The sequence below is a fragment of the Prenolepis imparis genome, unplaced genomic scaffold (genome assembly GCF_030444845.1).
Source record: "Prenolepis imparis isolate NDT839.2.m4 unplaced genomic scaffold, iyPreImpa1.0 SCAF_13, whole genome shotgun sequence".
In the NCBI taxonomy this organism is placed as follows: domain Eukaryota; kingdom Metazoa; phylum Arthropoda; class Insecta; order Hymenoptera; family Formicidae; genus Prenolepis; species Prenolepis imparis.
In genome coordinates this window covers 10,882,834-10,906,422 of record NW_028141171.1, presented here as the reverse complement: position 1 = coordinate 10,906,422, position 23,589 = coordinate 10,882,834, and the positions used below count along the sequence as shown (strand labels likewise).

Sequence of the window (23,589 nt, the reverse complement as noted above, 5' to 3'; positions counted from 1 at the left end):
ATTACATTGAACATTTAATCTACCTTTTTTCGTCTGTTGAATTAAATTCTTCTCAAGATACAACAATTGGCAGATTTTAACGGTGACAAAAGTCCGACAAAAGACTCGCGCGCTTTTATTTAGTATAAAGAAGATAAGTGAGATGAGAGTGTCGATCGACCACTATTGTACAATTCGTATCGTATTCCGCAAAATAAATCAAATTTTATTAGTCTAAATTTGAAAGCTAATGCTCGTATTAATTCTATGAAAAAGCGATTAAAACTTTTTTCATCGAAATACACATTATTTATTGAAGACATGAAACCGAAGTTAAATAATATAACATAAAAGTACTTGGAATATATATGATAAAAAATACAATTGATGGATTGTTAAGAGAAAAAGCATAATAAGGTAGGAATAGACTTATCAAAACTTGCACGACGAATCCGGCTTTGCAGGCAGCAGAGAAGGAAGAAACCTTAAATATTAATGCTTTTCTCGCTTCGTCGTTTTTCGGTCGATCAGATGTCCGAGAAAGGTGACAGACATCCCTTTATTGCACGTGATTGCCTGAAAAACCACCCACGTTCACCCACGTTTCGTTTGCTTGACTTGAACGTGGGAGAAGAGCTCGAATTATAGAAGATGTTAGTTTAGAAGAGAAAAAAAATATCTCTCCCTTACTCAAAGTTTCTCCTGCGTATTGAGATGATTTGCGAGTTTCATAAATTAGATTTACGAAACAAAGCAATATTATTCTTCGGAAGAAGAACATATGCATGCGCAAACTTAGCATTTGAGACTTTAACTTTCTCGCAGAAACTTGAATTATAGCGCGTTAATTATTCACTGTAAAAATTGTATACAAAAAATTAATATGTAAATATATATTTGTAAAGCTTCTTCGTACTTATTGTTAGTGCAAGGGAAAAGCCTTAACGAGACAAAGTAGCGATGGACACACAATCCTCTTTAACAAAGTTTTAGTATTTAACTTTAGACTTGACCAATGGAACCGCATTGAATAGAGAGAGTTCTAGGTGTTCAATCTCGCAGAAATACATTTTTCTCTTCATTTATTTTAATTTAATTTATCTTTTTACAGATTGCGAAAATAAAATGCAATCGCTCGATTATTCATTTATATATCCGCCACGGTGGGCGGAATAAACGCGCGTATGCTTTTGTAATCGATTCGCTTATATGCGTATATATCTCTCGCGCGCGACAAAAGGAAACTTCCCTCGAAAACTCATCGGTCGCCGATTATATCGTTTGCAGTGCAAATATATCGCATATTTCGCTCGCGAAATTATATCGCTTTCCGAGTGTCATGCACGTGCATATTTACGCTCCGGTACTTCACCAACGACACATTACATACGCGAGCACAAGACGTGTATCATCGGATAGATCTCGCATCCTGCGTATATACTAATTATTCATCCGAATCAACTTGATCGTGATTGCTGGAACATTACCGGATATTATTAGCGAGCGAGAGCTCGTGAACGCAGTTTGATGCGTTTGTATGATATATCGATCCTTTCGCTCTCTCGGGTCTCGCGTTGCATTCGCGCACGTCTCTCGAAAATCTCGAAAATTCCTTTCATAAATCCGGACAATTCGGCATACGAGACATGCGAATCGCGTACGAGTATACACGCCGACTGCACGTTCCACCCCAATATTTCTGAATGTCTACCATCAACGGATCGAACGAAGTCAAAGGCTGCGCGCCTTCTATGCATGCATACACAGAGTGTTGTCCCATTGCCACTACTATTACGACTGCGTCGGAAAATAGGTGAATCGTAGATGCTTTGAAGAATTTCGAAGCTGTACTCTCCTCGAAGAAGATTTAACGATCTAATTTCAAAGACGGTTCTCGTGTAAATTTACTGGATTTTAAGGTGCAATTTATAAGCTTTAGTTGTGAGAGAGTTGTGAGAGTCTCTTATATATTAGAAATTCTGAAAAACATTCTGAAAAATATAATTTTTAATTCGGAACATATTAAATTGTAATTGATCAAAAAGCTATCATGAAAAGATATTTTTCTGAGAGACAGAGATTATACATTTTCATGCGTTACATTAATTATATACTTGCATAGATGTATAAAATGTACTCATCACATCGCGTTCATGTACTGAAACTTTCAGATAATGGAAATTCTCTACTAATTATCGATCTTATTACGACATTCTACACAAATATGTCAAAGCATGTATGTTATTCGATGAATAATAGTTGCTAATTAATCTGAATAAATTTTTATCAATTTTAAATGTCTTAATAATTTTTTAAATCTTTAGAAATTTCGAACAAAAATATATTGTAATACCGAAGAATATTTCAGAACTTATCAAAAACCAAAACGCACGAGAAAAGAATATTCTTATAAATAATTATATGTACATAATGTTTCACTTTACTGCGAGAGATATATGTTTTCCCTTCTTCCCTCTTCTTGAAAATTTTCATATTGAAAGTTGCAATTATATATGAAATATATACATATATAATCCGATCACACAGAATCGATCCAAAAACGTACAGGGGAAAGGGATACCATATAAATAGCCACATATAATGTCTTACTCTACTGCTAGAGAGATTTTCCCTTCTTCCTCTCTTCTATTGTAGGCGATTTTCATACTGAAGCTGCAGTCATAATCCGATTAGACATTTGAGAATCAGAAAATAGTGATTGCAAATTTAATTGCGATTAAAATAAGCTATCGTAGTAGGTGATATTAAAATCAAAATTCCAAAATAATCGTAATGATTGCATTAATAATAAGTGAATAATATATCGATGTAAATAAAAAAAAAAAAATTGTTCGTTAAAATTCTTATGAAACTATCTTTATGTGGTATTAAGATGAATAAGCTTCTTCGAATAATGCGGAATATTTCTTGTGCTGCGAAACTCATTACTGCAAATTCATGACTGGCTTCTGCATAAATGTCGCCTAAATTCACATGCGCTTTCTGCGGAATTGACGTCCCGACTAGGTAGAACCCAAGCCTCAATAACGCGTGTCCATCATAATGCCTGCTCGGCACATAATGGGGTTTCGCGTCATGTACGAGTTGGCCCTTGTTGAAATTAGGCATACGTCGCGGTACCGTAGCATTTAGCAGTCAGCCGGATCTGGAACCAGACGATCCCAGACAAAGCCTGGCCGACCTTTACAAGCTGCACCGTCGTCGGGAGACCGAGGGACCGAATCGCCTCGGTGTTTTTCAACGACTCTTCAGTCTCTTCGGCAGCAGACCGAGTAGCAGAAAAACCTCCACCGCGTCATTCACCGGTAAGTGTCAAAAAAATAAAAGAATGAAAGCACTTCAGAGAGCTCGAGGCGGCTTGGTAGACACAATTTAACTACGTATGTAACAACGTCGGTAGCAAGAAAATTTTTTCACGAAAGAAGTTTTATAAACGCGCATACAAAAAACTACGAGAAAAAATTCAAAATAAAAGATTGAGACTAAAGCCATTTTATAATAAATTGCTTAGATTGTATTTTGAATAATTTACATTTTACATTCAATCATATAATCTCATAAACTTGCAGATTTGTATTATATATATATATATATATATATATATATATATATATAAATAATATTTGACAAAAATCAGCTGATTAAAGCGTCAATTTGCTAATTAATTTTTAAAATAACTAGAACAACACACAAGTGCGCGCAATGCGCGCACTATTCTTCGATTTTATATAAAAAAAAATGATATTTTTATATAAAGTTTGTTTCAACTTGATTAATATTTTTTGATAGAAATCAGCTGATTAAAGCGTTAATTTGTTAATTAAATTTTAAAATAATAGTATGTAATAGAAATTATAAAATAATATGTTTTAAATAAAATGTTATAGTACATTAAACTCGATTAATATTTTTTGACAGAAATCCGCTGATAATTGAGCGCCGTATGGGGTCCGCGGTTTAAAAATATTAATTTTCAATATTTTAAAGCGAGCCAAAAATTACTCTTTCATATAATTTATCAGTACATTGTCTGCACATTTTGATGGTACCATCAGCATACCAGCCTACAAACTTTTTGATCTAATATACGTAAAATGAATCCGCGCCGTATGAGGTTCGCGGCTTAAAATTTTTATTTTCAGTATTTTAAAACGCGCCAAAAATTATTCGTTTACATATTTCAACAGTACATTGCCTGCACATTATGATGGTACCATCACCATACCAGCCTACAAACTTTTTGGTATAATATACGTAATATAATTGCGCGCCGTATGGGATACGCGGCTTATAAAATTTAGTTTTCTATATTTTAAAACGAGCCAAAAATTAATCGTATATAAGTTTCAGTAGTGTATTGTTTGCAGATTATTTTGGTACCATAAGCATACCAGCGTACTACCTTTTTGGTCTAATAAACGTAAAATGAATCCGCTCCGTATGGGATCCGCGGCATAAAAATTTTAATTTTCAGTATTTTAAAACGCGCCAAAAATTATTCGTTTATACAATTCAACAGTACATTGCTTGCACATTATGATGGTACCATCACCATATCAGCCTACAAACTTTTTGGTATAATATACGTAATATAATTGTGCGCCGTATGGGATCCGCGGCTTAAAAATTTTAATTTTCTATATTTTAAAACGAGCCAAAAATTCATCGATTATACATTTTAATAATACATTGATTACAGAATCTTTTGGTACCATGCAGACACCAGCGTACAAATTTTTTAATACGATAAACATAAAATAAGGATGCGTCGCACAAGGTCCGCGTCAAAAAAGGATCGATTTCTAATATTTTAACACGAGCCAAAAATTCATCGATTATACAATTAAATAGTACATTGATTACAGAATCATTTGGTACCAAACAGACATCAGCGTACAAATTTTTTAACCTGAAATAGATAAAATAAGGTTGCGTCGCATAGCGTCAGCGTTAAAAAAGTATCGATTTCTAATATTTTAAGACGAGCCAAAAATTCATCGATTATACATTTTAATAGTACATTGATTACAGAATCATTTGGTACCAAACAGACACCAGCGTACAAATTTTTTAACTTGATATACATAAAATAAGGTTGCGTCGCATAGGGTCAGCGGTAAAAAGTATCGATTTCTAATATTTTAAGACGAGCCAAAAATTCATCGATTATACATTTTAATAGTACATTGATTACAGAATCTTTTCGTACCATGCAGACACCAGCGTACAAATTTTTTAATATGATAAACATAAAATAAGGATGCGTCGCACAGGGTCCGCGTCAAAATAGTATCAATATCTAATATTTTAAGACGAGCCAAAAATTCATCGATTATACATTTTAATAGTACATTGATTACAGAATCATTTGGTACCAAACAGACACCAGCGTACAAATTTTTTAACTTGATATTCCTAAAATAATGTTGCGTCGCATAGGGTCAGTGGTAAAAAGTATCGATTTCCAATATTTTAAGACCAGCCAAAAATTCATCGATTATACATTTTAATAGTACATTGATTACAGAATCATTTGGTACCAAACAGACACCAGCGTACAAATTTTTTAACTTGATATACATAAAATAAGGTTGCGTCGCATAGGGTCAGCGGTAAAAAAGTATCGATTTCTAATATTTTGAGACGAGCCAAAAATTAATCGATTATACATTTTAATAGTACATTGATTACAGAATCATTTGGTACCAAACAGACACCAGCGTACAAATTTTTTAACTTGATATACACAAAATAAGGTTGCGTCGCATAGGGTCAGCGGTAAAAAGTATCGATTTCCAATATTTTAAGACGAGCCAAAAATTCATCGATTATATATTTTAATAGTACATTGATTACAGAATCTTTTCGTACCATGCAGACACCAGCGTACAAATTTTTTAATATGATAAACATAAAATAAGAATGCGTCGCACAGGCTCCGCGTCAAAAAAGTATCGATTTCCAATATTTTGAGACGAGCCAAAAATTCATCGATTATACATTTTAATAGTACATTGATTATAGAATCATTTGGTACCAAACAGACACCAGCGTACAAATTTTTTACTTTGATATACCTAAAATAATGTTGCGTCGCATAGGGTCAGCGGTAAAAAGTATCGATTTCCAATATTTTAAGACGAGCCAAAAATTCATCGATTATACATTTTAATATTACATTGATTACAGAATCATTTGGTACCAAACAGACACCAGCGTACAAATTTTTTAACTTGATATACATAAAATAAGGTTGCGTCGCATAGGGTCAGCGGTAAAAGGTATCGATTTCCAATATTTTAAGACGAGCCAAAAATTCATCGATTATACATTTTAATAGTACATTGATTACAGAATCTTTTGGTACCATGCAGACACCAGCGTACAAATTTTTTAATACGATAAACATAAAATAAGGATGCGTCGCACAGGGTCCGCGTCAAAAAAGTATCAATTTCTAATATTTTAAGACGAGCCAAAAATTCATCGATTATACATTTTAATATTACATTGATTACAGAATCATTTGGTACCAAACAGACACCAGCGTACAAATTTTTTAACTTGATATACATAAAATGAGAATGCGTCGCACAGGCTCCGCGTCAAAAAAGTATCGTTTTCCACTATTTTAAGACGAGCCAAAAATTCATCGATTATACATTTTAATAGTACATTGATTATAGAATCATTTGGTACCAAACAGACACCAGCGTACAAATTTTTTAACTTGATATTCCTAAAATAATGTTGCGTCGCATAGGGTCAGCTGTAAAAAGTATCGATTTCCAATATTTTAAGACGAGCCAAAAATTCATCGATTATACATTTTAATAGTACATTGATTATAGAATCATTTGGTACCAAACAGACAGCAGCGTACAAATTTTTTAACTTGATATTCCTAAAATAATGTTGCGTCGCATAGGGTCAGCTGTAAAAAGTATCGATTTCCAATATTTTAAGACGAGCCAAAAATTCATCGATTATACATTTTAATAGTACATTGATTACAGAATCATTTGGTACCAAACAGACACCAGCGTACAAATTTTTTAACTTGATATTCCTAAAATAATGTTGCGTCGCATAGGGTCAGCGGTAAAAAGTATCTATTTCTAATATTTTAAGACGAGCCAAAAATTCATCGATTATACATTTTAATAGTACATTGATTACAGAATCTTTTCGTACCATGCAGACACCAGCGTACAAATTTTTTAACTTGATATACATAAAAGTAGGTTGCGTCGCATAGGGTCAGCGGTAAAAAGTATCGATTTCCAATATTTTAAGACGAGCCAAAAATTCATCGATTATACATTTTAATATTACATTGATTACAGAATCATTTGGTACCAAACAGACACCAGCGTACAAATTTTTTAACTTGATATACATAAAATAAGGTTGCGTCGCATAGGGTCAGCGGTAAAAGGTATCGATTTCCAATATTTTAAGACGAGCCAAAAATTCATCGATTATACATTTTAATAGTACATTGATTACAGAATCTTTTGGTACCATGCAGACACCAGCGTACAAATTTATTAATACGATAAACATAAAATAAGGATGCGTCGCACAGGGTCCGCGTCAAAAAAGTATCAATTTCCAATATTTTAAGACGAGCCAAAAATTCATCGATTATACATTTTAATAGTACATTGATTACAGAATCATTTGGTACCAAACAGACACCAGCGTACAAATTTTTTAACTTGATATACATAAAAGTAGGTTGCGTCGCATAGGGTCAGCGGTAAAAAGTATCGATTTCCAATATTTTAAGACGAGCCAAAAATTCATCGATTATACATTTTAATATTACATTGATTACAGAATCATTTGGTACCAAACAGACACCAGCGTACAAATTTTTTAACTTGATATACATAAAATAAGGTTGCGTCGCATAGGGTCAGCGGTAAAAGGTATCGATTTCCAATATTTTAAGACGAGCCAAAAATTCATCGATTATACATTTTAATAGTACAGTGATTACAGAATCTTTTGGTACCATGCAGACACCAGCGTACAAATTTATTAATACGATAAACATAAAATAAGGATGCGTCGCACAGGGTCCGCGTCAAAAAAGTATCAATTTCCAATATTTTAAGACGAGCCAAAAATTCATCGATTATACATTTTAATAGTACATTGATTACAGAATCATTTGGTACCAAACAGACACCAGCGTACAAATTTTTTAACTTGATATACATAAAAGTAGGTTGCGTCGCATAGGGTCAGCGGTAAAAAGTATCGATTTCCAATATTTTAAGACGAGCCAAAAATTCATCGATTATACATTTTAATATTACATTGATTACAGAATCATTTGGTACCAAACAGACACCAGCGTACAAATTTTTTAACTTGATATACATAAAATAAGGTTGCGTCGCATAGGGTCAGCGGTAAAAGGTATCGATTTCCAATATTTTAAGACGAGCCAAAAATTCATCGATTACACATTTTAATAGTACATTGATTACAGAATCTTTTGGTACCATGCAGACACCAGCGTACAAATTTTTTAATACGATAAACATAAAATAAGGATGCGTCGCACAGGGTCCGCGTCAAAAAAGTATCAATTTCTAATATTTTAAGACGAGCCAAAAATTCATCGATTATACATTTTAATATTACATTGATTACAGAATCATTTGGTACCAAACAGACACCAGCGTACAAATTTTTTAACTTGATTTACATAAAATAAGGTTGCGTCGCATAGGGTCAGCGGTAAAAAGTATCTATTTCCAATATTTTAGACGAGCCAAAAATTCATCGATTATACATTTTAATAGTACATTGATTACAGAATCTTTTGGTACCATGCAGACACCAGCGTACAAATTTTTTAATATGATAAACATAAAATAAGAATGCGTCGCACAGGCTCCGCGTCAAAAAAGTATCGTTTTCCAATATTTTAAGACGAGCCAAAAATTCATCGATTATACATTTTAATAGTACATTGATTACAGAATCTTTCGTACCATGCAGACACCAGCGTACAAATTTTTTAACTTGATATACATAAAATAAGGTTGCGTCGTAGAGCGTCAGCGGTAAAAAAGTATCGATTTCTAATAATTTGAGACGAGCCAAAAATTCATCGATTATACATTTTAATAGTACATTGATTACAGAATCTTTTGGTACCATGCAGACACCAGCGTACAAATTTATTAATACGATAAACATAAAATAAGGATGCGTCGCACAGGGTCCGCGTCAAAAAAGTATCAATTTCCAATATTTTAAGACGAGCCAAAAATTCATCGATTATACATTTTAATAGTACATTGATTACAGAATCATTTGGTACCAAACAGACACCAGCGTACAAATTTTTTAACTTGATATACATAAAAGTAGGTTGCGTCGCATAGGTTCAGCGGTAAAAAGTATCGATTTCCAATATTTTAAGACGAGCCAAAAATTCATCGATTATACATTTTAATATTACAATGATTACAGAATCATTTGGTACCAAACAGACACCAGCGTACAAATTTTTTAACTTGATATACATAAAATAAGGTTGCGTCGCATAGGGTCAGCGGTAAAAGGTATCGATTTCCAATATTTTAAGACGAGCCAAAAATTCATCGATTACACATTTTAATAGTACATTGATTACAGAATCTTTTGGTACCATGCAGACACCAGCGTACAAATTTTTTAATACGATAAACATAAAATAAGGATGCGTCGCACAGGGTCCGCGTCAAAAAAGTATCAATTTCTAATATTTTAAGACGAGCCAAAAATTCATCGATTATACATTTTAATATTACATTGATTACAGAATCATTTGGTACCAAACAGACACCAGCGTACAAATTTTTTAACTTGATTTACATAAAATAAGGTTGCGTCGCATAGGGTCAGCGGTAAAAAGTATCTATTTCCAATATTTTAGACGAGCCAAAAATTCATCGATTATACATTTTAATAGTACATTGATTACAGAATCTTTTGGTACCATGCAGACACCAGCGTACAAATTTTTTAATACGATAAACATAAAATAAGGATGCGTCGCACAGGGTCCGCGTAAAAAAAGTATCAATTTCTAATATTTTATGACGAGCCAAAAATTCATCGATTATACATTTTAATATTACATTGATTACAGAATCATTTGGTACCAAACAGACACCAGCGTACAAATTTTTTAACTTGATATACATAAAATGAGAATGCGTCGCACAGGCTCCGCGTCAAAAAAGTATCGTTTTCCACTATTTTAAGACGAGCCAAAAATTCATCGATTATACATTTTAATAGTACATTGATTATAGAATCATTTGGTACCAAACAGACACCAGCGTACAAATTTTTTAACTTGATATTCCTAAAATAATGTTGCGTCGCATAGGGTCAGCTGTAAAAAGTATCGATTTCCAATATTTTAAGACGAGCCAAAAATTCATCGATTATACATTTTAATAGTACATTGATTATAGAATCATTTGGTACCAAACAGACAGCAGCGTACAAATTTTTTAACTTGATATTCCTAAAATAATGTTGCGTCGCATAGGGTCAGCTGTAAAAAGTATCGATTTCCAATATTTTAAGACGAGCCAAAAATTCATCGATTATACATTTTAATAGTACATTGATTACAGAATCATTTGGTACCAAACAGACACCAGCGTACAAATTTTTTAACTTGATATTCCTAAAATAATGTTGCGTCGCATAGGGTCAGCGGTAAAAAGTATCTATTTCTAATATTTTAAGACGAGCCAAAAATTCATCGATTATACATTTTAATAGTACATTGATTACAGAATCTTTTCGTACCATGCAGACACCAGCGTACAAATTTTTTAACTTGATATACATAAAAGTAGGTTGCGTCGCATAGGGTCAGCGGTAAAAAGTATCGATTTCCAATATTTTAAGACGAGCCAAAAATTCATCGATTATACATTTTAATATTACATTGATTACAGAATCATTTGGTACCAAACAGACACCAGCGTACAAATTTTTTAACTTGATATACATAAAATAAGGTTGCGTCGCATAGGGTCAGCGGTAAAAGGTATCGATTTCCAATATTTTAAGACGAGCCAAAAATTCATCGATTATACATTTTAATAGTACATTGATTACAGAATCTTTTGGTACCATGCAGACACCAGCGTACAAATTTATTAATACGATAAACATAAAATAAGGATGCGTCGCACAGGGTCCGCGTCAAAAAAGTATCAATTTCCAATATTTTAAGACGAGCCAAAAATTCATCGATTATACATTTTAATAGTACATTGATTACAGAATCATTTGGTACCAAACAGACACCAGCGTACAAATTTTTTAACTTGATATACATAAAAGTAGGTTGCGTCGCATAGGGTCAGCGGTAAAAAGTATCGATTTCCAATATTTTAAGACGAGCCAAAAATTCATCGATTATACATTTTAATATTACATTGATTACAGAATCATTTGGTACCAAACAGACACCAGCGTACAAATTTTTTAACTTGATATACATAAAATAAGGTTGCGTCGCATAGGGTCAGCGGTAAAAGGTATCGATTTCCAATATTTTAAGACGAGCCAAAAATTCATCGATTACACATTTTAATAGTACATTGATTACAGAATCTTTTGGTACCATGCAGACACCAGCGTACAAATTTTTTAATACGATAAACATAAAATAAGGATGCGTCGCACAGGGTCCGCGTCAAAAAAGTATCAATTTCTAATATTTTAAGACGAGCCAAAAATTCATCGATTATATATTTTAATATTACATTGATTACAGAATCATTTGGTACCAAACAGACACCAGCGTACAAATTTTTTAACTTGATTTACATAAAATAAGGTTGCGTCGCATAGGGTCAGCGGTAAAAAGTATCTATTTCCAATATTTTAGACGAGCCAAAAATTCATCGATTATACATTTTAATAGTACATTGATTACAGAATCATTTGGTACCAAACAGACACCAGCGTACAAATTTTTTAACTTGATATTCATAAAAGTAGGTTGCGTCGCATAGGGTCAGCGGTAAAAAGTATCGATTTCCAATATTTTAAGACGAGCCAAAAATTCATCGATTATACATTTTAATATTACATTGATTACAGAATCATTTGGTACCAAACAGACACCAGCGTACAAATTTTTTAACTTGATATACATAAAATAAGGTTGCGTCGCATAGGGTCAGCGGTAAAAGGTATCGATTTCCAATATTTTAAGACGAGCCAAAAATTCATCGATTACACATTTTAATAGTACATTGATTACAGAATCTTTTGGTACCATGCAGACACCAGCGTACAAATTTTTTAATACGATAAACATAAAATAAGGATGCGTCGCACAGGGTCCGCGTCAAAAAAGTATCAATTTCTAATATTTTAAGACGAGCCAAAAATTCATCGATTATACATTTTAATATTACATTGATTACAGAATCATTTGGTACCAAACAGACACCAGCGTACAAATTTTTTAACTTGATTTACATAAAATAAGGTTGTGTCGCATAGGGTCAGCGGTAAAAAGTATCTATTTCCAATATTTTAGACGAGCCAAAAATTCATCGATTATACATTTTAATAGTACATTGATTACAGAATCTTTTGGTACCATGCAGACACCAGCGTACAAATTTTTTAATATGATAAACATAAAATAAGAATGCGTCGCACAGGCTCCGCGTCAAAAAAGTATCGTTTTCCAATATTTTAAGACGAGCCAAAAATTCATCGATTATACATTTTAATAGTACATTGATTACAGAATCTTTCGTACCATGCAGACACCAGCGTACAAATTTTTTAACTTGATATACATAAAATAAGGTTGCGTCGTAGAGCGTCAGCGGTAAAAAAGTATCGATTTCTAATAATTTGAGACGAGCCAAAAATTCATCGATTATACATTTTAATATTACATTGATTACAGAATCATTTGGTACCAAACAGACACCAGCGTACAAATTTTTTAACTAGATATACATAAAATAATGTTGCGTCGCATAGGGTCAGCGGTAAAAAGTATCGATTTCCAATATTTTAAGACGAGCCAAAAATTCATCGATTATACATTTTAATAGTACATTGATTACAGAATCTTTTGGTACCAAGCAGACAACAGCGTACAAACTTTTTCATTTGTTATACATAAATTAAGGATGCGTCGCATAGACTCAGCGGCAAAAAAGTATCGATTTCTAATATTTAAAGACGAGCCAAAAATTCATCGATTATACATTTTAATAGTACATTGATTACAGAATTATTTGGTACCAAGCAGACACCAGCGTACAAATATTTTAACTTGATATAAATAAAATAAGCTTGCGTCGCATGGGGTCAGCGGTAAAAAGTATCGATTTCCAATATTTTAAGACGAGCCAAAAATTCATCGATTATTCATTTTAATAGTACATTGATTACAGAATCTATTGGTACCATGCAGACACCAGCGTACAAATTTTTTAATACGATAAACATAAAATAAGTATGCGTCGCACAGGGTCCGCGTCAAAAAAGTATCAATTTCTAATATTTTAAGACGAGCCAAAAATTCATCGATTATACATTTTAATAGTACATTGATTATAGAATCAGTTGGTACCAAACAGACACCAGCGTACAAATTTTTTAACTTGATATTCCTAAAATAATGTTGCGTCGCATAGGGTCAGCTGTAAAAAGTATCGATTTCCAATATTTTAAGACGAGCCAAAAATTCATCGATTATACATTTTAATAGTACATTGATTATAGAATCATTTGGTACCAAACAGACACCAGCGTACAAATTTTTTAACTTGATATTCCTAAAATAATGTTGCGTCGCATAGGGTCAGCGGTAAAAAGTATCGATTTCCAATATTTTAAGACGAGCCAAAAATTCATCGATTATACATTTTAATAGTACATTGATTACAGAATCTTTTCGTACCATGCAGACACCAGCGTACAAATTTTTTAATACGATAAACATAAATTAAATGTGCGTCGCACAGGGTCCGCGTAAAAAAGTTAAAAAAGTATAATTTCTAATATTTTAAGACGAGCCAAAAATTCATCGATTATACATTTTAATAGTACATTGATTACAGAATCTTTTTGTACCATGCAGACACCAGCGTACAAATTTTTTAACTTGATATACATAAAATAAGGTTGCGTCGCATAGCGTCAGCGGTGAAAAAGTATCGATTTCTAATATTTTAAAACTAGCCAAAAATTAATCGTATATAAGTTTCAGTAGTGTATTGTTTGCAGATTATTTTGGTACCATAAGCATACCTGCGTACTACCTTTTTGGTCTAATAAACGTAAAATTAATCCGCTCCGTATGGGATCCGCGGCATAAAAATTTTAATTTTCAGTATTTTAAAACGCGCCAAAAATTATTCGTTTATACATTTCAACAGTACATTGCTTGCACATTATGATGGTACCATCACCATATCAGCCTACAAACTTTTTGGTATAATATACGTAATATAATTGTACGCCGTATGGGATACGCGGCCTATAAAATTTAGTTTTCTACATTTTAAAACGAGCCAAAAATTAATCGTATATAAGTTTCAATAGCGTATTGTTTGCAGATTATTTTGGTACCATCAGCATACCAGCGTACTACCTTTTTGATCTAATATACGTAAAATGAATCCGCGTCGTATGGAATCCGCGGCTTAAAAATTTTAAATTTCAATATTTTAAGACGAGCCAATAATTCATCGATTATACATTTTAATAGTACATTGATTACAGAATCTTTTGGTACCATGCAGACACCAGCGTACAAATTTTTTAATACGATAAACATAAAATAAGCATGCGTCGCACAGGGTCCGCGTCAAAAAAGTATCAAATTCTAATATTTTAAGACGAGCCAAAAATTCATCGATTACACATTTTAATAGTACATTGATTACAGAATCTTTTGGTACCATGCAGACACCAGCGTACAAATTTTTTAATACGATAAACATAAAATAAGGATGCGTCGCACAGGGTCCGCGTCAAAAAAGTATCAATTTCTAATATTTTAAGACGAGCCAAAAATTCATCGATTATACATTTTAATATTACATTGATTACAGAATCATTTGGTACCAAACAGACACCAGCGTACAAATTTTTTAACTTGATTTATATAAAATAAGGTTGCGTCGCATAGGGTCAGCGGTAAAAAGTATCTATTTCCAATATTTTAGACGAGCCAAAAATTCATCGATTATACATTTTAATAGTACATTGATTACAGAATCTTTTGGTACCATGCAGACACCAGCGTACAATTTTTTAATACGATAAACATAAAATAAGGATGCGTCGCACAGGGTCCGCGTAAAAAAAGTATCAATTTCTAATATTTTATGACGAGCCAAAAATTCATCGATTATACATTTTAATATTACATTGATTACAGAATCATTTGGTACCAAACAGACACCAGCGTACAAATTTTTTAACTTGATATATATAAAATGAGAATGCGTCGCACAGGCTCCGCGTCAAAAAAGTATCGTTTTCCACTATTTTAAGACGAGCCAAAAATTCATCGATTATACATTTTAATAGTACATTGATTATAGAATCATTTGGTACCAAACAGACACCAGCGTACAAATTTTTTAACTTGATATTCCTAAAATAATGTTGCGTCGCATAGGGTCAGCTGTAAAAAGTATCGATTTCCAATATTTTAAGACGAGCCAAAAATTCATCGATTATACATTTTAATAGTACATTGATTATAGAATCATTTGGTACCAAACAGACAGCAGCGTACAAATTTTTTAACTTGATATTCCTAAAATAATGTTGCGTCGCATAGGGTCAGCTGTAAAAAGTATCGATTTCCAATATTTTAAGACGAGCCAAAAATTCATCGATTATACATTTTAATAGTACATTGATTACAGAATCATTTGGTACCAAACAGACACCAGCGTACAAATTTTTTAACTTGATATTCCTAAAATAATGTTGCGTCGCATAGGGTCAGCGGTAAAAAGTATCTATTTCTAATATTTTAAGACGAGCCAAAAATTCATCGATTATACATTTTAATAGTACATTGATTACAGAATCTTTTCGTACCATGCAGACACCAGCGTACAAATTTTTTAACTTGATATACATAAAATAAGGTTGCGTCGCATAGCGTCAGCGGTGAAAAAGTATCCATTTCTAATATTTTAAAACGAGCCAAAAATTAATCGTATATAAGTTTCAGTAGTGTATTGTTTGCAGATTATTTTGGTACCATAAGCATACCTGCGTACTACCTTTTTGGTCTAATAAACGTAAAATTTATCCGCTCCGTATGGGATCCGCGGCATAAAAATTTTAATTTTCAGCATTTTAAAACGCGCCAAAAATTATTCGTTTATACATTTCAACAGTACATTGCTTGCACATTATGATGGTACCATCACCATATCAGCCTACAAACTTTTTGGTATAATATACGTAATATAATTGTACGCCGTATGGGATACGCGGCCTATAAAATTTAGTTTTCTACATTTTAAAAAGAGCCAAAAATTAATCGTATATAAGTTTCAATAGTGTATTGTTTGCAGATTATTTTGGTACCATCAGCATACCAGCGTACTACCTTTTTGGTCTAATATACGTAAAATGAATCCGCGTCGTATGGAATACGCGGCTTAAAAATTTTAACTTTCAATATTTTAAGACGAGCCAAAAATTCATCGATTATACATTTTAATAGTACATTGATTATAGAATCATTTGGTACCAAACAGACACCAGCGTACAAATTTTTTACTTTGATATACCTAAAATAATGTTGCGCCGCATAGGGTCAGCGGTAAAAAAGTATCGATTTCCAATATTTTAAGACGAGCCAAAAATTCATCGATTATACATTTTAATAGTACATTGATTACAGAATCTCTTGGTACCATGCAGACACCAGCGTACAAATTTTTTAATACGATAAACATAAAATAAGGATGCGTCGCACAGGGTCCGCGTCAAAAAAGTATCAATTTCTAATATTTTAAGACGAGCCAAAAATTCATCGATTATACATTTTAATAGTACATTGATTACAGAATCATTTGGTACCAAACAGACACCAGCGTACAAATTTTTTAACTTGATATACATAAAATAAGGTTGCGTCGCATAGGGTCAGCGGTAAAAAGTATCGATTTCCAATATTTTAAGACGAGCCAAAAATTCATCGATTATATATTTTAATAGTACATTGATTACAGAATCTTTTCGTACAATGCAGACACCAGCGTACAAATTTTTTAATATGATAAACATAAAATAAGAATGCGTCGCACAGGCTCCGCGTCAAAAAAGTATCGTTTTCCAATATTTTAAGACGAGCCAAAAATTCATCGATTATACATTTTAATAGTACATTGATTACAGAATCTTTCGTACCATGCAGACACCAGCGTACAAATTTTTTAACTTGATATACATAAAATAAGGTTGCGTCGTAGAGCGTCAGCGGTAAAAAAGTATCGATTTCTAATAATTTGAGACGAGCCAAAAATTCATCGATTATACATTTTAATATTACATTGATTACAGAATCATTTGGTACCAAACAGACACCAGCGTACAAATTTTTTAACTAGATATACATAAAATAATGTTGCGTCGCATAGGGTCAGCGGTAAAAAGTATCGATTTCCAATATTTTAAGACGAGCCAAAAATTCATCGATTATTCATTTTAATAGTACATTGATTACAGAATCTTTTGGTACCAAGCAGACAACAGCGTACAAACTTTTTCATTTGTTATACATAAATTAAGGATGCGTCGCATAGACTCAGCGGCAAAAAAGTATCGATTTCTAATATTTAAAGACGAGCCAAAAATTCATCGATTATACATTTTAATAGTACATTGATTACAGAATCTTTTCGTACCATGCAGACACCAGCGTACAAATTTTTTAATACGATAAACATAAATTAAATGTGCGTCGCACAGGGTCCGCGTTAAAAAAGTATAATTTCTAATATTTTAAGACGAGCCAAAAATTCATCGATTATACATTTTAATAGTACATTGATTACAGAATCTTTTTGTACCATGCAGACACCAGCGTACAAATTTTTTAACTTGATATACATAAAATAAGGTTGCGTCGCATAGCGTCAGCGGTGAAAAAGTATCGATTTCTAATATTTTAAAACTAGCCAAAAATTAATCGTATATAAGTTTCAGTAGTGTATTGTTTGCAGATTATTTTGGTACCATAAGCATACCTGCGTACTACCTTTTTGGTCTAATAAACGTAAAATTAATCCGCTCCGTATGGGATCCGCGGCATAAAAATTTTAATTTTCAGTATTTTAAAACGCGCCAAAAATTATTCGTTTATACATTTCAACAGTACATTGCTTGCACATTATGATGGTACCATCACCATATCAGCCTACAAACTTTTTGGTATAATATACGTAATATAATTGTACGCCGTATGGGATACGCGGCCTATAAAATTTAGTTTCTACATTTTAAAACGAGCCAAAAATTAATCGTATATAAGTTTCAATAGCGTATTGTTTGCAGATTATTTTGGTACCATCAGCATACCAGCGTACTACCTTTTTGATCTAATATACGTAAAATGAATCCGCGTCGTATGGAATCCGCGGCTTAAAAATTTTAAATTTCAATATTTTAAGACGAGCCAATAATTCATCGATTATACATTTTAATAGTACCTTGATTACAGAATCTTTTGGTACCATGCAGACACCAGCGTACAAATTTTTTAATACGATAAACATAAAATAAGGATGCGTCGCACAGGGTCCGCGTCAAAAAAGTATCAAATTCTAATATTTTAAGACGAGCCAAAAATTCATCGATTATACATTTTAATAGTGCATTGATTATAGAATCATTTGGTACCAAACAGACACCAGCGTACAAATTTTTTACTTTGATATACCTTAAATAATGTTGCGTCGCATAGGATCAGCGGTAAAAAAGTATCGATTTCTAATATTTTGAGACGAGCCAAAAATTCATCGATTATACATTTTAATAGTACATTGATTACAGAATCATTTGGTACCAAACAGACACCAGCGTACAAATTTTTTAACTTGATATACATAAGATAAGGATGCGTCGCACAGGCTCCGCGTCAAAAAAGTATCGATTTCCAATATTTTTAGACGAGCCAAAAATTCATCGATTATACATTTTAATAGTACATTGATTATAGAATCATTTGGTACCAAACAGACACCAGCGTACAAATTTTTTACTTTGATATACCTTAAATAATGTTGCGTCGCATAGGATCAGCGGTAAAAAAGTATCGATTTCTAATATTTTGAGACGAGCCAAAAATTCATCGATTATACATTTTAATAGTACATTGATTATAGAATCATTTGGTACCAAACAGACACCAGCGTACAAATTTTTTACTTTGATATACCTAAAATAATGTTGCGTCGCATAGGGTCAGCGGTAAAAAAGTATCGATTTCTAATATTTTGAGACGAGCCAAAAATTAATCGATTATACATTTTAATAGTACATTGATTACAGAATCTTTTGGTACCAAGCAGACACCAGCGTACAAATTTTTTAACTTGATATACTTAAAATAAGGTTGCGTCGCATAGGGTCAGCGGTAAAAAGTATCGATTTCCAATATTTTAAGACGAGCCAAAAATTCATCGATTATACGTTTTAATAGTACATTGATTACAGAATCTTTTCGTACCATGCAGACACCAGCGTACAAATTTTTTAACTTGATATACATAAAATAATGTTGCGTCGCATAGCGTCAGCGGTGAAAAAGTATCGATTTCTAATATTTTAAAACGAGCCAAAAATTAATCGTATATAAGTTTCAGTAGTGTATTGTTTGCAGATTATTTTGGTACCATCAGCATACCAGCGTACTACCTTTTTGGTCTAATATACGTAAAATGAATCCGCGTCGTATGGAATCCGCGGCTTAAAAATTTTAACTTTCAATATTTTAAGACGAGCCAAAAATTCATCGATTATACATTTTAATATTACATTGATTACAGAATCATTTGGTACCAAACAGACACCGGCGTACAAATTTTTTAACTTGATTTACATAAAATAAGGTTGCGTCGCATAGGGTCAGCGGTAAAAAGTATCTATTTTCAATATTTTAAGACGAGCCAAAAATTCATCGATTATACATTTTAATAGTACATTGATTACAGAATTATTTGGTACCAAGCAGACACCAGCGTACAAATATTTTAACTTGATATAAATAAAATAAGCTTGCCTCGCATGGGGTCAGCGGTAAAAGAGTATCGATTTCTAATATTTAAAAACGAGCCAAAAATTCATCGATTATATATTTTAATAGTACATTGATTACAGAATCTTTTCGTACCATGCAGACACCAGCGTACAAATTTTTTAATATGATAAACATAAAATAAGAATGCGTCGCACAGACTCCGCGTAGAAAAAGTATCAATTTCTAATATTTTAAGACGAGCCAAAAATTCATCGATTATACATTTTAATTGTACATTGATTATAGATACATTTGGTACCAAACAGACACCAGCGTACAAATTTTTTACTTTGATATACCTAAAATAATGTTGCGTCGCATAGGGTCAGCGGTAAAAAAGTATCGATTTCTAATATTTTGAGACGAGCCAAAAATTAATCGATTATACATTTTAATATTACATTGATTACAGAATCATTTGGTACCAAACAGACACCAGCGTACAAATTTTTTAACTTGATATACATAAGATAAGAATGCGTCGCACAGGCTCCGCGTCAAAAAAGTATCGATTTCCAATATTTTTAGACGAGCCAAAAATTCATCGATTATACATTTTAATAGTACATTGATTACAGAATCTTTTTGTACCATGCAGACACCAGCGTACAAATTTTTTAACTTGATATACATAAAATAAGGTTGCGTCGCATAGCGTCAGCGGTGAAAAAGTATCGATTTCTAATATTTTAAAACTAGCCAAAAATTAATCGTATATAAGTTTCAGTAGTGTATTGTTTGCAGATTATTTTGGTACCATAAGCATACCTGCGTACTACTTTTTTGGTCTAATAAACGTAAAATTAATCCGCTCCGTATGGGATCCGCGGCATAAAAATTTTAATTTTCAGTATTTTAAAACGCGCCAAAAATTATTCGTTTATACATTTCAACAGTACATTGCTTGCACATTATGATGGTACCATCACCATATCAGCCTACAAACTTTTTGGTATAATATACGTAATATAATTGTACGCCGTATGGGATACGCGGCCTATAAAATTTAGTTTTCTACATTTTAAAACGAGCCAAAAATTAATCGTATATAAGTTTCAATAGCGTATTGTTTGCAGATTATTTTGGTACCATCAGCATACCAGCGTACTACCTTTTTGGTCTAATATACGTAAAATGAATCCGCGTCGTATGGAATCCGCGGCTTAAAAATTTTAACTTTCAATATTTTAAGACGAGCCAATAATTCATCGATTATACATTTTAATAGTACATTGATTACAGAATCTTTTGGTACCATGCAGACACCAGCGTACAAATTTTTTAATACGATAAACATAAAATAAGGATGCGTCGCACAGGGTCCGCGTCAAAAAAGTATCAAATTCTAATATTTTAAGACGAGCCAAAAATTCATCGATTATACATTTTAATAGTGCATTGATTATAGAATCATTTGGTACCAAACAGACACCAGCGTACAAATTTTTTACTTTGATATACCTTAAATAATGTTGCGTCGCATAGGATCAGCGGTAAAAAAGTATCGATTTCTAATATTTTGAGACTAGCCAAAAATTCATCGATTATACATTTTAATAGTACATTGATTACAGAATCATTTGGTACCATGCAGACACCAGCGTACAAATTTTTTAATATGATAAACAGAAAATAAGAATGCGTCGCACAAGGTCCGCGTCAAAAAAGGATCGATTTCTAATATTTTAACACGAGCCAAAAATTCATCGATTATACAATTAAATAGTACATTGATTACAGAATCATTTGGTACCAAACAGACATCAGCGTACAAATTTTTTAACCTGAAATAGATAAAATAAGGTTGCGTCGCATAGCGTCAGCGTTAAAAAAGTATCGATTTCTAATATTTTAAGACGAGCCAAAAATTCATCGATTATACATTTTAATAGTACATTGATTACAGAATCATTTGGTACCAAACAGACACCAGCGTACAAATTTTTTAACTTGATATACATAAAATAAGGTTGCGTCGCATAGGGTCAGCGGTAAAAAGTATCGATTTCTAATATTTTAAGACGAGCCAAAAATTCATCGATTATACATTTTAATAGTACATTGATTACAGAATCTTTTCGTACCATGCAGACACCAGCCTACAAACTTTTTGGTATAATATACGTAATATAATTGCGCGCCGTATGGGATACGCGGGCTATAAAATTTAGTTTTCTATATTTTAAAACGAGCCAAAAATTAATCGTATATAAGTTTCAATAGTGTATTGTTTGCAGATTATTTTGGTACCATCAGCATACCAGCGTACTACCTTTTTGGTCTAATATACGTAAAATGAATCCGCGCCGTATGGAATCCGCGGCTTAAAAATTTTAATTTTCAGTATTTTAAAACGCGCCAAAAATTATTCGTTTACATATTTCAACAGTACATTGCCTCCACATTATGTTGGTACCATCACCATACCAGCCTACAATTTTTTTGGTATATTATACGTAATATAATTGCGCGCCGTATGGGATCCGCGGCTTATAAAATTTAGTTTTCTATAGTTTAAAACGAGCCAAAAATTAATCGTATATAGTTTCAGTAGTGTATTGTTTGCAGATTATTTTGGTACCATAAGCATACCAGCGTACTACCTTTTTGGTCTAATAAACGTAAAATGAATCCGCGCCATATGGGATCCGCGGCTTAAAATTTTTAATTTTCAGTTATTTAAAACGCGCCAAAAATTATTCGTTTACATATTTCAACAGTACATTGCCTGCACATTATGATGGTACCATCACCATACCAGCCTACAAACTCTTTGGTATAATATACGTAATATAATTGTGCGCCGTATAGGAGCCGCGGCTTAAAAAATTTAGTTTTCCATATTTTAAATCGAGCCAAAAATTAATCGTATATAAGTTTCAATAGTGTATTGTTTGCAGATTATTTTGGTACCATAAGCATACCAGCGTACTACCTTTTTAGTCTAATATACGAAAAATGAATCCGCGCCGTATGGGGTTCGCAGGTAAAAAATTTTAATTTTCAATATTTTAAAACGAGCCAAAAAAGTAAAATAATGTTTTTAATAATATGTTATAATATTTTTTAAACTCGATTAATATTTTTGACAGTTATTAGCTGATTTCTGTCAAAAAATATTAATCAAGTTTAAATAAACTTTGTATTATATATTTTTTAAAATATTTTTTTAAAATATAAAACCGATGAATGGAGCGCGCGTAGTGCGCGCTTGTGTTGTTTTAGTGCTTATAAATAAATGTAAA

At 32.4% G+C, this 23,589-nt stretch overlaps 1 protein-coding gene across 3 annotated transcripts in view; it reads left to right on the top strand.

Annotated features, from left to right (window-relative positions):
* Gaba-b-r3 (gamma-aminobutyric acid type B receptor subunit 3) overlaps positions 1 to 23,589 on the top strand; it is an 85,225-nt gene that overhangs the window by 58,686 nt on the left and 2,950 nt on the right. For 2 of the 3 annotated variants that reach the window (XM_083052630.1, XM_083052631.1), the window contains exon 17: positions 3,105 to 3,305. In XM_083052630.1, the coding sequence (XP_082908756.1) occupies positions 3,105 to 3,305 (201 nt within the window). Of the gene's footprint in view, positions 1 to 510; positions 1,920 to 3,104; positions 3,306 to 23,589 lie in introns of those variants that run through there. The other variant, XM_083052632.1, reaches the window with a different exon arrangement.